The sequence below is a fragment of the Marmota marmota genome, unplaced genomic scaffold (genome assembly GCF_001458135.2).
Source record: "Marmota marmota marmota unplaced genomic scaffold, marMar, whole genome shotgun sequence".
Classification (NCBI taxonomy): Eukaryota; Metazoa; Chordata; class Mammalia; order Rodentia; family Sciuridae; genus Marmota; species Marmota marmota.
The window spans coordinates 35894062-35908278 of record NW_026000108.1 but is presented as its reverse complement, the minus strand read 5'-3'; the positions used below and the strand labels follow the sequence as shown (position 1 = coordinate 35908278).

Genomic DNA, 14217 nt, shown 5'->3' with positions numbered 1-14217 from the left:
ACAGTATTCCATTCCTTTTTGCCGCAGTCCGGCTGCAGCAAAATAACCGGGGGGTGACGAATAACTTGTGTACGTTGATACAGCAGGAGTGGAAGCCGTTTATTGCAGGACAGGAGCAGTATTTATACATTCCACACAGCTTATCTAATTAGCATAAACTAGATACATCAGTCAACCAATCAGGAATCTCTACACCTAATGGCTCGGTTTTGTTACTTCTCAAACCACTCCCTCTGACATTTTGCCAGGCACCATCCAGACTTGTTTACGAACTTTAACATTCCCCTGGCAAAATGCCAGGTGTTATTTTGACTTGTTTACAGACTCTAACAATTTAAGATATATCAGAAAAAAAATTCTTTTCATTTTTCCAAAAAAATTCATGACTATTGTTTCAAGTTGAGACTACATCTCTAGTAACACATTCAAATTATATACCATATGTGGTGTTAGCATGTTTCTAAATTTTAAGCCAAAATTCAGGTTAGGTCCAGAAATACACTTATAGGTAAAAGCAAAATGAATTGTTTAATATTGCAAGACATTCCTTAGTTACTGTATGCAACGGTTGTGAAATGCCACCCTACTTTATGTGTAACTCCAGAACTGTGAATTGGAACACAAAAGGAGGAAAGACAATGGATACTCTTCACTTCTGGAAAATGATACTTCTGTATTCAAAAATCTTCTGCATGCAGAGCAATCAAGGAGAATGTTGGTTAGGGGTATTTCTCTTTCTCCACCATTCCTGCAGATGCTGGCCTTACTTAGAAGCACCCCACATGTCGCCCAGGAACACTGAATTCGGGTCTCAAGTGGGCCTCCTGCTTCAGCCTCCTGGAACTCCAGGCTGGCGCCACCACTCCCAGGTGCCTTTTGCTTTTCATCTCTGGCATGCGTGCGGCCTGGGTTCGATCCTCAGCACCACATACAAAGATGTTGTGTCCGCTGAAAACTGGCAGTTCAATACTTTATTCCATGCTGTCTTTCCTTTGTTCTCATCAGATTCTTCTTCAATAACTGTGCATTGCTGTTTTTCTTCTCATTTTCTGTAGGGAGTCTCCTAGCTGCTCAAGAAATGTCTTCGCTTTCAGAATATGCTTTGCGCATGACTCGTCTGAGTGCTCGGCTCTTTGGTGAAGTTGCCAGGCCAACTGATTCCAAATCCATGAAAGTAGTGAAACTATTCAGTGAGCAGCCACTGGCCAAGAAGAAGGAGACTTACGACTGGTATCCAAATCACAACACATATTTTGGTCTCATGGGCACACTGCGTTTTCTTGGCCTCTGCTCTGGTAGTAAATACAGGTCAGATTGCTGGCTGTGGAGCACAGGTTCCAACTAAGAAAGTCTTCTAGATTCTGCACAGTGACAGCAGAACCCAGCCAGGTAGGTGGGTGGCCACCCGACACAGGGAACTGGTCTGACAAATAGTGCACCCTCTGCAATGGTCTCTGTGTGGGTCGTGTTTAGCATCCAACCCCTGGTGCTAAATTCCAGCCATGTGGTCTGCTCCAGATCATCCGCCCCCGGATCGCACAGTTTCTGCTGCCCTGTTCGTCCCGGTCTCGGGTCCCTCGTCCCTAATATTTGTCAAGTGCTCTGTCTCTGACTGGTAACCCCCATCGCGTCATCGCCTCTCGCCCCGCACATTTTCCATTTGTCGGACCTGCCAGCCTCCTAACCTCTGCTTCCACTGAAGAGCATTTTTGCACTTCTCTTAACCCTGGTCCTCTTGAGGCCCTCTGCTTCGCTCCGCCGCTCCTTTCCGTGGGTTCCTTTCCGTCCTTTCTCCCTATCTGTTCCTCAGATGTGAGCGGTTTTTCTTCCATCTTACACATCTCCAGGGACAGGCAACTTAAAACAAAAGTGAAACAAAATAACAAAAGAAGAATCTTAAAATGGCTACCCATCCTCTTGCCCTGCCCTCAGGGGCGAGCAGTTCACTTACCCTCAGTCGCTCCCCGTGCGAGCCACCAAATGCCGCAGTCTGGCTGGGCACAATCAGGAGCCACTTGTCAAAAGAAACTAACTTTATTTTTAGAACCACACACGCCAAACAAAACAGCCTCTCAGGAAAAATCCTCAGAGCCTCAACTGCCACCACCGGCTTTCCACAAGCCTCTCTCTCCCACACACGCCTCTCTTCACCTCCCACAATCCTCCTGCTCTTGAGGCCGATTGGCTGGGTCACGTGGGCGGAGCCAAAAAAAGTCCCCCAATGAGCAGCTCCGTGGTCTGAAAGGGCAGGGAAACAGTCCAATGAGCATCACCGCAGAGGAGCCAATCAGCTAGATGTTGCTGGGGCCGAGGAGCCAATCAGCTAGATGTTGCTGGGGCCGCTGTGAGCCAATCATCAGCCGGCAGCTGGAAGTTTGCTGGCAGCTGGAAGTTTGCTGGGGCCCCTTTGGCTGTGGCTCTCAACACCTTTTCAAATATGTATATATATACATATATAATATATATATATATATATATATATATATATATTTACATACATATACATATGTGCCATATTATTAATAGCATTCTGTTTACACACACATATATAACTGTTCAACTCAACCACAGGTACTTTCTTGGAGTGGAGGGTTAGGGAGGAAAAATGTTTTAAAAAAAGGAGACAATGAAATAATCAAAATCAATATATATGTGTGTATGTATGTGTGTGTGTGTGTGTGTGTGTGTGTTGACAACAGAATGCTATGCTTTGCAAATTGTCAAACATTATGGCATGGAAATTTTATTATTCATGTTATGTTGTACCATGTACAAGTTATAATCATCTTCTAGAAGAAATTGAACAAAAACAGCAAAATAATTATGTACATAATTACTTCCTTATGGGTCAATTAGAGCTTAGGTTAAAACTCTTAGCAGATGTATGGCCAGGATCATTTGAAAAATATAATTTGAAATTAGCTAAATGACTTTCATGACATTTCAAAATGTTGTTTTGAATAAGCTCAAGAAGCATGGTTATTAGCTGGTAGAGTAGATGCCTAATGACTTAATCAATATCCTCTATTTACCTTTTAAAACATAAATCTTTAAGTATTGGTAAGGAACAACCAGACAGTTTTTCTCTGCTTTGTTTTAATTTGTGTATTTCAGAGATGATGGCTTCTAGGAAGAATCAGAGAGTCGATGACCTGGTAAGGTCGTGTCCTCAGACCACCCATCAGGACTTTTCCAATGCAAAATTTCTCTTCTCTACTGACTTATTTCCTATCAATGTACTTATTTTTTCCCTTTTCACTTGATTTGTAAAAATTCTGTTGTGCAGATATTAGATATGGTATGTTCAGAGAATTGGCAAGATAGAGAATGAGCTCATGATGACTCTTATAGGGAGAAAGTTAGTGGCATTGCCCCTGCCATTAAAAACAAAATTATATAAATAAAGAAACAAATAGAAAATATGGAAATGACAATTAATTTGTATTAAAGCAATTGATAAAAATCCATTTATGAAACAAGGATTCTGAACTTACTTTAAAATCTCTTTTAGGGATCAGGTTAGTTACTCATAAAGCTGAAAGGAACCTATTCTTTCCGTCTTTATTTCATGGCCCTGAAGGACAAAAGTGACAATTTGTGGATTGAGAACTACCGATCAGAGATCAGAACCTTGCTGATCCAGTCACATTTCCAATTAATGTTCTTATCCCATTGACAATGAAAACTATATTTCAATATGTTTGGTGGATTCTACTTTAATATTCAACACATTGAACAAAAGGGAAGGGCTGTACACAAGATATAGTTTCCAAGGGCATGAGCCAAAGGACCCATTACTCCAATTCTAGTAGATCCCATCTCCAAAAATACCTTCAGATTATTAATGCACTGATGAGATCAAGGCCTCATGATTTAATCTCTTCCCCAAAGCCTACATCTGAATGTTGCTGCATTGGTTACCAAGCCTTTGAGGGACATTGAGAATTCAAACTGCAATATAATACAGGATAGACTAGCATCTAAAACACACTAAAAATGAATTTCCCTAAAAACGAAAAGATAGCTCATGGTGTTTTACCAATCACTAAAGTAATTTTTCAATGGGGAACTGATTTAAAGTTTTCATAATTCCAAGTAAAGGAAAACATTTTGAGCTAATCAAATTAACTGTTTAAATTGCTGAAGCAACTTAATTAAAACTACATCAAGTAATTTGCATAAATCACACCATCAATTGTTTTTCTTGAAATCTATTTAGTTATGATTTGTATAAAGAAAATAAGTTCTCATAGATATTAATATAAACCAGCTTCTTAAACTTCTTGTACTATTAGGGAGCAATATAAATATATCATTATTTAAGCTTGATATTTTAATGTTTTATACAACTTAAGTTTTCTATTTTGGAAAATATAGCTCTGTGCTTTCTTATTTTATAAATTTCTGAGGATGAAATTAATCTAAAAAGGGTATCATTTATCAAATAACTGAGTGAATTTACTTTATGACATTAAAAATGTTTTGTTGCTTCTTATGCTGCTTTATATATATATATATATATATATATATATATATATATATATATATATATATANAGCTACTGAAGAAGCAAGAAGACCCATTAGGAGGTTATGCAAAATTCCAGACAAAATATGTTATCACTGCTGTTTTAATCAAATTTCTTCTTCTTCTTCTTCTTCCTTTTTTTTTTTTTTTGGTGGTGGTGCTGGGGATTAAACCAGGGGCCTTGTGCATGCTAGAAAAGCACTCTACCAACCGAGCTACATCCCCAGCCCCCTGTTTTAATCAAATTTCTATCATTATGACAAATACCTAGAAAATTGACTTAAAAGAAGAAAAGTTTTATTTTGGCTGATCGTTTCAGAATTGTCAGGCCATAGTTAGTTGAAGTTTCTACTTTGGGGCCTGTGTATGGTAAGAGGAGAAGAGTATAGCAGAGAATAGATGATAGAGCAAAGCTACTCACCTCACGGTGGCCAGGAAGCAAAGAGAGAGAGAGAGGTAAGGGTCCTCATATCACCTTCAAGGAACACCATCAATGATCTGATTTCCTTCCACTAGGCTCCATTTTCTAAAAGTTCCATCACCTACATATTAGGATGACAACTGAGCTTTTATCATGCGAGTCTTTGGGGCACACTCCAGATCTAAACTATGGCAACCATATGCCAGGAGGACAAATAGCAGTGGTATTGAGAAGCCATCAAATTTCAGATGTGTTTTCAAAGCAGAGACAACCGAGATGGCTGATACAGAGTATAAGGGAAAGGATTCAAAACCTGAATACCTGGAAGAAATGTTACCTAAGTATACCACATGAGATGGCAAACCTGCAGGAGGAACTTGTGTTGGAAGGGTGGTTATGGTAACCTGAGAGCAATAACAAGAGTGAAGACTCATTATTGATAGATGTACATATGCCAAGTAGGTGACGGATATTACAGGTCTCTAGGTCATATAGAGAGTTTACATAAGAGAAATAAATTTAGAAGTCATTGGAATGTGGATGATCACTATTAATTTTTGTTGAGTTAGGCATTTGAAACTATGAATCTTCAAATGAGCCCTTTAACATTATTCAATAAATTCTGAAACAATGCTTTAATGTTATCTTTGACTTCTAAAAGTCTGCAGCTTCAATTTGTATTTACTTTTATTAGATTATTGTTTTTAAATATATGGGGGAGAAAGATTTTATTTCTGATATTGTCATTGATGTTTAGTTTAATTAAATTTATTGGTTTTATTTGTGGTCATTCCAAAGGGGTTGTGCCAGTTTTTAATCTCATACAATTTTACATTGTTAAGTGTATTGCTGCATATTTATATTTAAAATTTGCCAATCAGTTGAATATGAAATGGAATCACATTCTAGTTTACTTCACATTGCTTTAATAAGTGTGAGTCTCTCTCATAAATAATAATGACAATAATAATATATATTTGCTGAACTCTGATGTAACCAAGTTTCTTTTTGTGTGTTTTTGCATAAACTAATCTCATCAATTTTATTACAGTCCTGTGAATTAGATGCTAGTATTATCTACACTTTAAAAAACAAATAGAACAAAGTATTTTCCAATCTTGCATAGCATGAAATTAGTGGAGCCAATACTCAAGCCCAGCTGTATTACATCAGAAACCAGACTGTCAACCTCAATGAGTGACTACCTTTCGTTCTCTGAGCATATGTATTTCAGCCGTTTGTGACTGTTCTGTGAAATTCCTGCAAGTATATTTGGGTAATTTAAAATTTTGTTCACTCTCCTTTATTTATGGACTCTACTAAAGTACTGTTTTGTGTTCTCAAGATATAAATTCTTTTTTGGTTATGTGTGGCAGTTTTCTATTTTTCAACCTTTGCACCAAATAATATTTTCCCCTATCTTTTGCACCCAAACTTTGTTTTCTTACTCTTCAGTTAAATATTTTTAATTAAAATATACTTGATTTTAAAAAAATATGTTATGTTCATTTTTATCCTTATAATGGAAACACTGTTGCAGTAATATTGATTTTAATCACATACTTATTAGGCTTATGTTTCATGGTTTTACTTTTATAGTTTTAATTTTTTGTTATTTCTAGTGGGTTTTTTATCTTTAATGGCTTTTATTTGAATCATTGGGAAGATTTTATCCCTTTTTTATATTTTGTCCCTTTGATTTTGGAATTTAAACAGGTTGCTTCTTTTTATAGTTATTGAAACATTTTTTTATCTTAAATTCAGGAGTTAATTAATATATTTAGTCTTCTCTCAAAAAATCCAGGTACTTATTATGTATTAACTTCAAATCTCCTTGAAAACTTGCTGTGTTCTAAATTTTAAATGCAATCTTTTCTTTCTAACTTCATTAATTAAACATTTTTGTTTTGTAAATTCTTTTTTTAACCTATACTACTATTCCTTGTTTATATATTAGATTTTCTACACATACTTTTAATTTTCCTGAAGTCCTTCCTTCAAAATTTCTTTCAATGAGGAGTTGATTATTGTTTGCTTTCTCTTAAAAATTATTTCCATTTTGCACTTGTTTTTGAATGTGTTTCCCTTGACATACAATTCTATGTGGAAATGTATTTACTCTCAGTTTTATAGGTCATTTAAATGCTCTCTTGCTTTTATTCTAGTCATTGAAAAGTTGATTACTTTTTTTTTTCAATTCTTTGAAATCTTTATTCTTAGATACCTTGGCAATCTTTCTGCATCTTTGACACATTTCAGCTTTATTACAATTACATGTGAATTTATTCATCTTTATCCATTTTTTTCATTTATTAGACAACTGTTACTTTGCACTTAATCACAAAATTTCTTATTTCATTTCCATTGTCTCTTCCATTTTCATCATTATCTGCTTTTGCATTTCAAGTAGATATAGGCTTGTTTTTAAAAAAACTTTATTTCATTTTTAAATCTCTATTTCAAATTCCCATCTTTTTGAGATAAATTCCACAAGCATTACTTTTTATCAAGATTTCACTGAACCTAAGTCTTTCTGTTGTTTATTGCATCCATTGAAATTTTTACTTAACCAATATAAGTATATGCATTCATTACATTATCTTTTTTGAATATTTTATTTTATTCCCACATTTTTAATTAATGTATTATAGTTGCAAACTGATGGGATTTGCTGTGATATATTCATACATGCACATAATACACAATATAACATTATAATTTGGCCAATATCACTTGTCAGTGCTTTCCCCCCTCTCTCCTCACTTCCCACTCCTTGGTCCCATTTCCCTACTGATCTCCCTTTGATTTTCATGAGATCCCTCTCCATCTTTCTTATCTATTTCTTCTCTCATTTCCACATATGAGAGAAAACAAAGGACCTTTAACCTTCTGAGTTTTGCTTATTTTGCTTAAGATAATTGTCTCTAGTTCCATCCATTTTCCTGCAAATGACTAATTTTATTTTTCTTTAATGACTGAATAAAACTCCATTATGTACATATACCTCATTTTTTATCCATTCATTTTTTGATGGAAACTTAGTTTGGTTCCATGGTTTGGCTATTATGAATTGTGCTGCTATAAACATGGGTATGCATGTATCACTGTAGTATGCTGACTTTAATTCTTCAGGATAAATTCCGGGGAGTGGTATAGCTAAATCATTTGGTGGTTCCATGCCTACTCTTTTGAAGAACCTCCATACTGATTTCCCTAGTGGTTGTACTAATTTACAATCCCACAAAAGAGAGTGAAAGTGTTCCTTTTTCTCCACATCCTCTTTAGCATTTATTATTATTTGTATTTTTGATAACTGCCATTCATGGGATATATTTTAATTTACAATAATCCTATGTGTTTTCACCTTATTGTTTTTAGTTAAATCAGTTTGTTGACTTTATCAGTCTTATCTGGCCTTGATGATTTTCAGCCATGTGTTGTATTTCTCCACATACGAAAGAAATATAATACCTATTTCACCTTTGCTATATGATAACTTTTCTATTTATAGCCTTTACATAACTGACTCTTCATTTTTTCCTGTGATATCACTTATTTTCATAGAATTTCTTTTATTGTGATTATTACTATTACTATTACTTTTACTGACTTATTCATAGTGGTTTCTTTTGTGCATAGTAAATTTTTTTAAAATGTGATTATTTACTAGTTAGAATTTTATCTTTGAAGAAATTTGAGACTATATTTTATAATATGTATTCCTTTGAAGTATATTTGTATTTGATTTTTATAGTCACCTTGGGATACTACTAATCCAGGTAAATTTAATTTATTTATTTTATTTTATTTTTTTAAAGAGAGAGGGAGAGTGAGAGAGAATTTTTAATATTTATTTTTTAGTTTTTGGCGGACACAACATCTTTATTTGTATGTGGTGCTGAGGATTGAACCCGGGCTGCATGCATGCCAGATGAGCGTGCTACCGCTTGAGCCACATCCCCAGCCCAAGGTAAATTTAATTTAAAAACTTGTTTCAATATTGTTTTGTATTATACTTTAAAAACCATTACAATCATCGCAATTAAAAATTGTAGAGATTTTTAATTGTTGTTTTGGGGTTTTGTTTTTTCCTTTTCCATCTAGAATTTGATGCTAGAAAGATCATGTGGCAGTGATAGACATCTTGATCTGAAGGCAGTGATTGACATCTTGATATGAAGTAAGGGTCTCTGGTTTGAGATACCCTTACTTCAGTCTGCCTAGGTTCCAGACCAGTTTTGTTTTTTCTGCATATTACATATTAAAATTAGGTCCTATTGTATGTGATCCATTCTTAGTTGTATTCTGTGTGTATATCTTAACATTTCTGTCCACTGAAGAATTCTGGTGCTTTTCTCCAATGAATCCAGTTATGTATTAAAAATGTAATTTAAGACTTCCAATGCTACCTCCATTGTCTCTGTGGCTGAACCAAAAAATCTCCTGTGAATCAACTGCAACCTGCACTACCACCACCTTTGCTGCTGCTTCTGATTCCACTACTGCCATTCTGAGGTCACCTGGAGGTCTTCTTTCTTGGTCCTGCTGCCACAGAATACACCACTCCCCTGCATGCAACAGAAGCTGACACTGCTGCTGACCCCTGGAGATTGCTGCTGACCTGTTGCCTGCTGCCAACAACCACCACCACTACTCTGCTACCATGGCCTAGAGGACAACTTTGGGGGAAACTCCAGGTTTGGTTGCACATGATTGCACCCATTTTTGGACACAAGCCAGGGACTGGTGCCAGTAGGTTTATCACCACAAACGCCTCTGTTTGGGGACTCCAGTCAGGACCTGTAGGTCCAGTGTGGGGGTGCCTGTGGGTTTGGAGGAGCCTGGGGCCTTCCTGCTGAGAGGGCTGGTGTTCCTTTTCTTGCTGCTGCATCTCAGGGCTGCTCCTTTGCATGAATGTATCCTCTGCAAGTAGGAGCAGCATTGAGATCTTGGGACTGCAGTGTGGCCAAGCCTGAGGTTTCTGAAGCCCACATCTGTGGGATAGAGACTGGGTTTGTGAGGGCTGATCTGGGTTTGGTGATCCTGAGAGACATCAGAGATAGGGCTGAAAAACTATTGAACCCTAACAGCAACAGTGTGACTTCCCAGAAAGATTTATTTTAATTTATGTTTTAATTTGCTAATCTCTCTACCATATTTGGAACAGAATGTATTTTATCCATCAGTCTATGGAGGAAAATGATCTATGAATGGTGTTTTGAATTTTTGTTGTATTCTTATGTCTTTAATTTTTTCTCTTTGTTCGTATTCTTCCTCTCTCATCTATTTTTTTTTCTTTCCAATGTTTCTGCAAACAACAGCCAATCTTTGAAGGCTCCTCTTCCACTCTTCCTGTGAATTTTTATTGCTAGCCTCTCTCTTCCTCCCTCACAAATATCACATATTACACTACTCTGTTCTCTCATCCACCATTTGAAATTGTAAACCATTTTAACAAATTTTCTGTTTGTACTATAGCTAGTTATTGAACTCATCATTTTAGTTTAATATGAGAAAGCAGTAAATGCCTTAGTAGAAGCTATTAGGTTTAAGGTAATATATTGTGTACACTGGGTGCTGTTGATATTGCTCTCACCATTAAAGGCAAAGTGCTGGAAACCTTCAGGAACACTATAGGTCTACAGGGTAGAATTTATGCTGCCTTAGATCCATACTTCTAGATGGGAAAACACACTAACAACATGAAAAACAAGCACCACAAACAAACCAAGATGCTTCAACAACAGAAGCCACTAGTAACACAGAAAAACTGTCCAAGAAGGAGTTCAGATTGTACATAGTTAAATTGATATGTGAAGTAAAGATAGTATAAAGAGTGAAATCAAAGAAAAAATATAGGAAGTGAAATATCTCTTTAATAAAGAGTTAGAGATCATGAAAAAAAGGCATAAATCCTTGAAATGAAGGAATCAGTAAACCAAAATAAATTCAATAGAAAGCATCACCAACAGACTAGACCACTTGGAAGACAGAACCTCAGACAATGAGGACAAAATATATAATCTTGAAAGTAAAGTTTACCATGCAGAGAGGATGGTAAGAAACCATGAACAGAGAGCATCCAAGAATTATGGGATAACATGAAAAGACCAAATTTAAGAGTTATCAGAATAAATGAAGGATCAGAGATATAAACCAAAGGAATACATAATATTTTCAATGATATAATAGCAGAAATTTTCCCAAACCTAAAGAATGGAATGGAAAATCAAATGTAAGAGGCTTACAGGACCCCAAATGTACAAAATTACAGCAGATTTACACAAAGACACATTATAATTAGATTGATTAAAACACAGAATAAAGATACAATCTTAAGACCCTGTGAGAGAAAAAAATTAAATTACATATAGGGGTAAACCAATTCAGATCTCAACTGATTTAAAATATCAAAGATATCAACAACTTTCTAGAGACATATGACCTACACAAACTGAATGAAGAGGTCATACATGATTTAAACAGATCAATTTCAAGTAATAAAATAGAAAACATCATCAAAAGCTTACCAACCAAGAAAAGTCCAGAACCAGATATACTCTCAGCCAAGTTGTACAAGACTTTCAAAGAAGAATTAACAACAATAATCCTCAAGGTATTCTATAAAATAGAAAAGGAAGGAACGCTTCCCAACTCATTGTAAGAGCCTAATGTCATCCTAATACCAAAACCAGACAAAGACACACCAAGGAAAGAAAACTTCACACCAATATTCCTGATGAACATAGATGCAAACATTCTCAAAAAAATTCTGGCAAATTGCATACAAACACATATTAAAAATATAGTGCACCATGATCAAGTGGGGTTCATCCCAGGGATGGAGGGTTGTTTCAACATATGGAAATCAATAAATCATCATATTAATAGACTTAAAACAAGAATCATTTGATCATCTCAATAGATGCAGAAAAAGCATTTGACAAAATACAGCACACCTTCATGTTCAAAACACTAGAAAAACTAGGAATACTAGGAATGTAGCTTAATTTAATTTTGTAAAAGCTATACATGCTAAACCTAAGGCCAGCACAATTCTAAATGGGGAAATATTGAAAGCATTTCCTCTAAAAACAGGAATAAGACAAGGATGCCTTCTTTCACCACTTCTATTCAACATCAACCTTGGAACTCTAGCCAGAGCAATTAGACAAAATAAAGAAATTAAAGGTATACAAATAGGTAAAGAAGAACTTGAACTATCACTATTTGCTGATGACATAATTCTATATCTAGAAGATCCAAAAAGTTCCTCCAGAAAATTCTAGAACTAATAAATGAATTCAACCAAGTAGCAGGATATAAATCAACACCCATAAATCAAACACATTCCAATACATCAGCAATGAATCCAATGAAACAGAAATTAGGAAAACTACCCCATTCACAATAACCTAAAAAAGAAAAAAAGAAAAAAACTGGGAATCAATCTAACAAAAGAGGTGAAAGATCTTACAATGAAAACTACATAATGCTAAAGAAAGGAATCGAAGAAAACTTCAGATGATGGAAAGATCTCCCATGCTCCTGGAAAGACAGAATTGATATTTTCAAAATGGCCATACTACCAAAAGTGTTATACAGATTTAATGCAATTCTATTAAAATCACAATGATATTCTTAATAGAAATAGAAAAAGCAATCATAAATTTATTTGGAAAAATAAGAGACCAAGAATAGCTAAAACAATCCTTAGCAAGAAAAGTAAAGCAGGAGGCATCACAATACCAGATCTTAAACTATACTACAGAGCTATAGTAACAATAATGGCATGGTTTGGGCACAATCATAGACTTGTAGACCAATGGTACAGAATAGAGGAAACAGAGACAAACCCACATAAATATGGTTATATCATATTAGACAAAGGTGCTAGAAACATTCAATGGAGAAAAGATAGCCTGTTCAACAAATGGTGCTAACAAAACTGGAAATTCATATGTAGAAAAATGAAATTAAACCTCTATCTCTCACCCTGCACAAAAATCAACTCAAAGTGAATCAAAGACTTAGGCACTAGAACAGAGATTCTGTGCCTAATAGAAGAAAAAGTAGGCCCAAATCTTCACCATGTCAGCCTATATCTGACTTCCTTAACAAGACTCCTAAAGTGCAAGAAATAAAATCAATAATCAATAAATGGGATAGATTCATATTAAAAAGCTTCATCTCAGCAAAAGAAATAATCAATAATGTGAGGAAGAGCCTAGTGATTAAAAGAAAATCTTTACCATATGCACCTCTAATAAAGTGTTAATCTCTAGGATTAACACCAAAAAACCCCAAATAACCCAATCAAAAAATGGGCTAAAGAACTGAACAGACACTTCACAGAAGAAGAAATACAATCGATCAACAAATATAAGAAAAGTGTTTAACATTTCTAGCAATCAGAGAAATGCAAACCAAAATTACTCTTTTGTCTCATTCCAGTCAGAATGGCAATCGTCAAGAACACAGGAAACAATAAATGTTGACAAGGATGTGGGGAAAAGGATACACTCATACATTGCTGGTGGGACTGCAAATTGGTGCAACCACTATGGAAACCAGTGTGGAGATTCTTCAGAAAACTGAGAATGAAACCACCATTTGACCCAGCTATCCAACTCCTCTCAAAGGACTTAAAATCAGCATACTACAGTAGTGCAGCCAAGTCAATGTTTATAGCAGCTCAATTCACAATAACTAAACTGTGGAACCAACCTAGGTGTCCCTCAAAAAATGAATGCATAAAGAAAATGGGGTATATATACTCAATGGAATATTACTCAGCTTTAAAGAGAGTGAAATTTTGGCATTTACCAGTAAATGGATGGAGTTGGAGAATATCATGCTAAGCAAAATAAGCCAATCCCTCAAAACCAAAGACTCAATGTTTTCTCTATTATGCTGATGCTAATTTACAATAAGGCAGGGGGGCATTAGAGAAGAATAACATTACTTAGATTAGGTGGAAGGAAGTGATGGGAGGAGAGGGGAGGGGATGTGGGGATAGGAAAGATAGAATGAAACAGACATTATTACTTTATGTATATATGTGACTGCATGACCAATATGATTGTGCAACATGTACACTCAGAAAAATGAGAAATTACATCCCATATATGTATGATATATCAAAGTGCATAAATGCATTCTACTCTAATTAAAACAAAAATTTAAAATAAAATAATAAAATTTTATTAAATAATAAATTTTAAAAATTAAATAATTAAATTTTATTAAATAATAAAAAGGAAGTGTAT

At 35.2% G+C, this 14217-nt stretch overlaps 1 protein-coding gene across 1 annotated transcript; it reads left to right on the top strand.

The window, feature by feature from the left end:
• Positions 1 to 1028: 1028 nt before the first annotated feature.
• Positions 1029 to 1345, top strand: LOC107138950 (28S ribosomal protein S33, mitochondrial-like). Its single transcript, XM_048784195.1, has one exon. It carries the CDS (start codon positions 1079 to 1081, stop codon positions 1343 to 1345), a length of 267 nt encoding a protein of 88 aa, XP_048640152.1. The 5' UTR covers positions 1029 to 1078.
• The last annotated feature ends 12872 nt before the right edge of the window (positions 1346 to 14217 follow it).

Bases quoted from the DNA above. Each gene is read 5' to 3' on its own strand.
- LOC107138950 (XM_048784195.1), top strand. From the start codon at position 1,079: ATGTCTTCGCTTTCAGAATATGCTTTGCGCATGACTCGTCTGAGTGCT.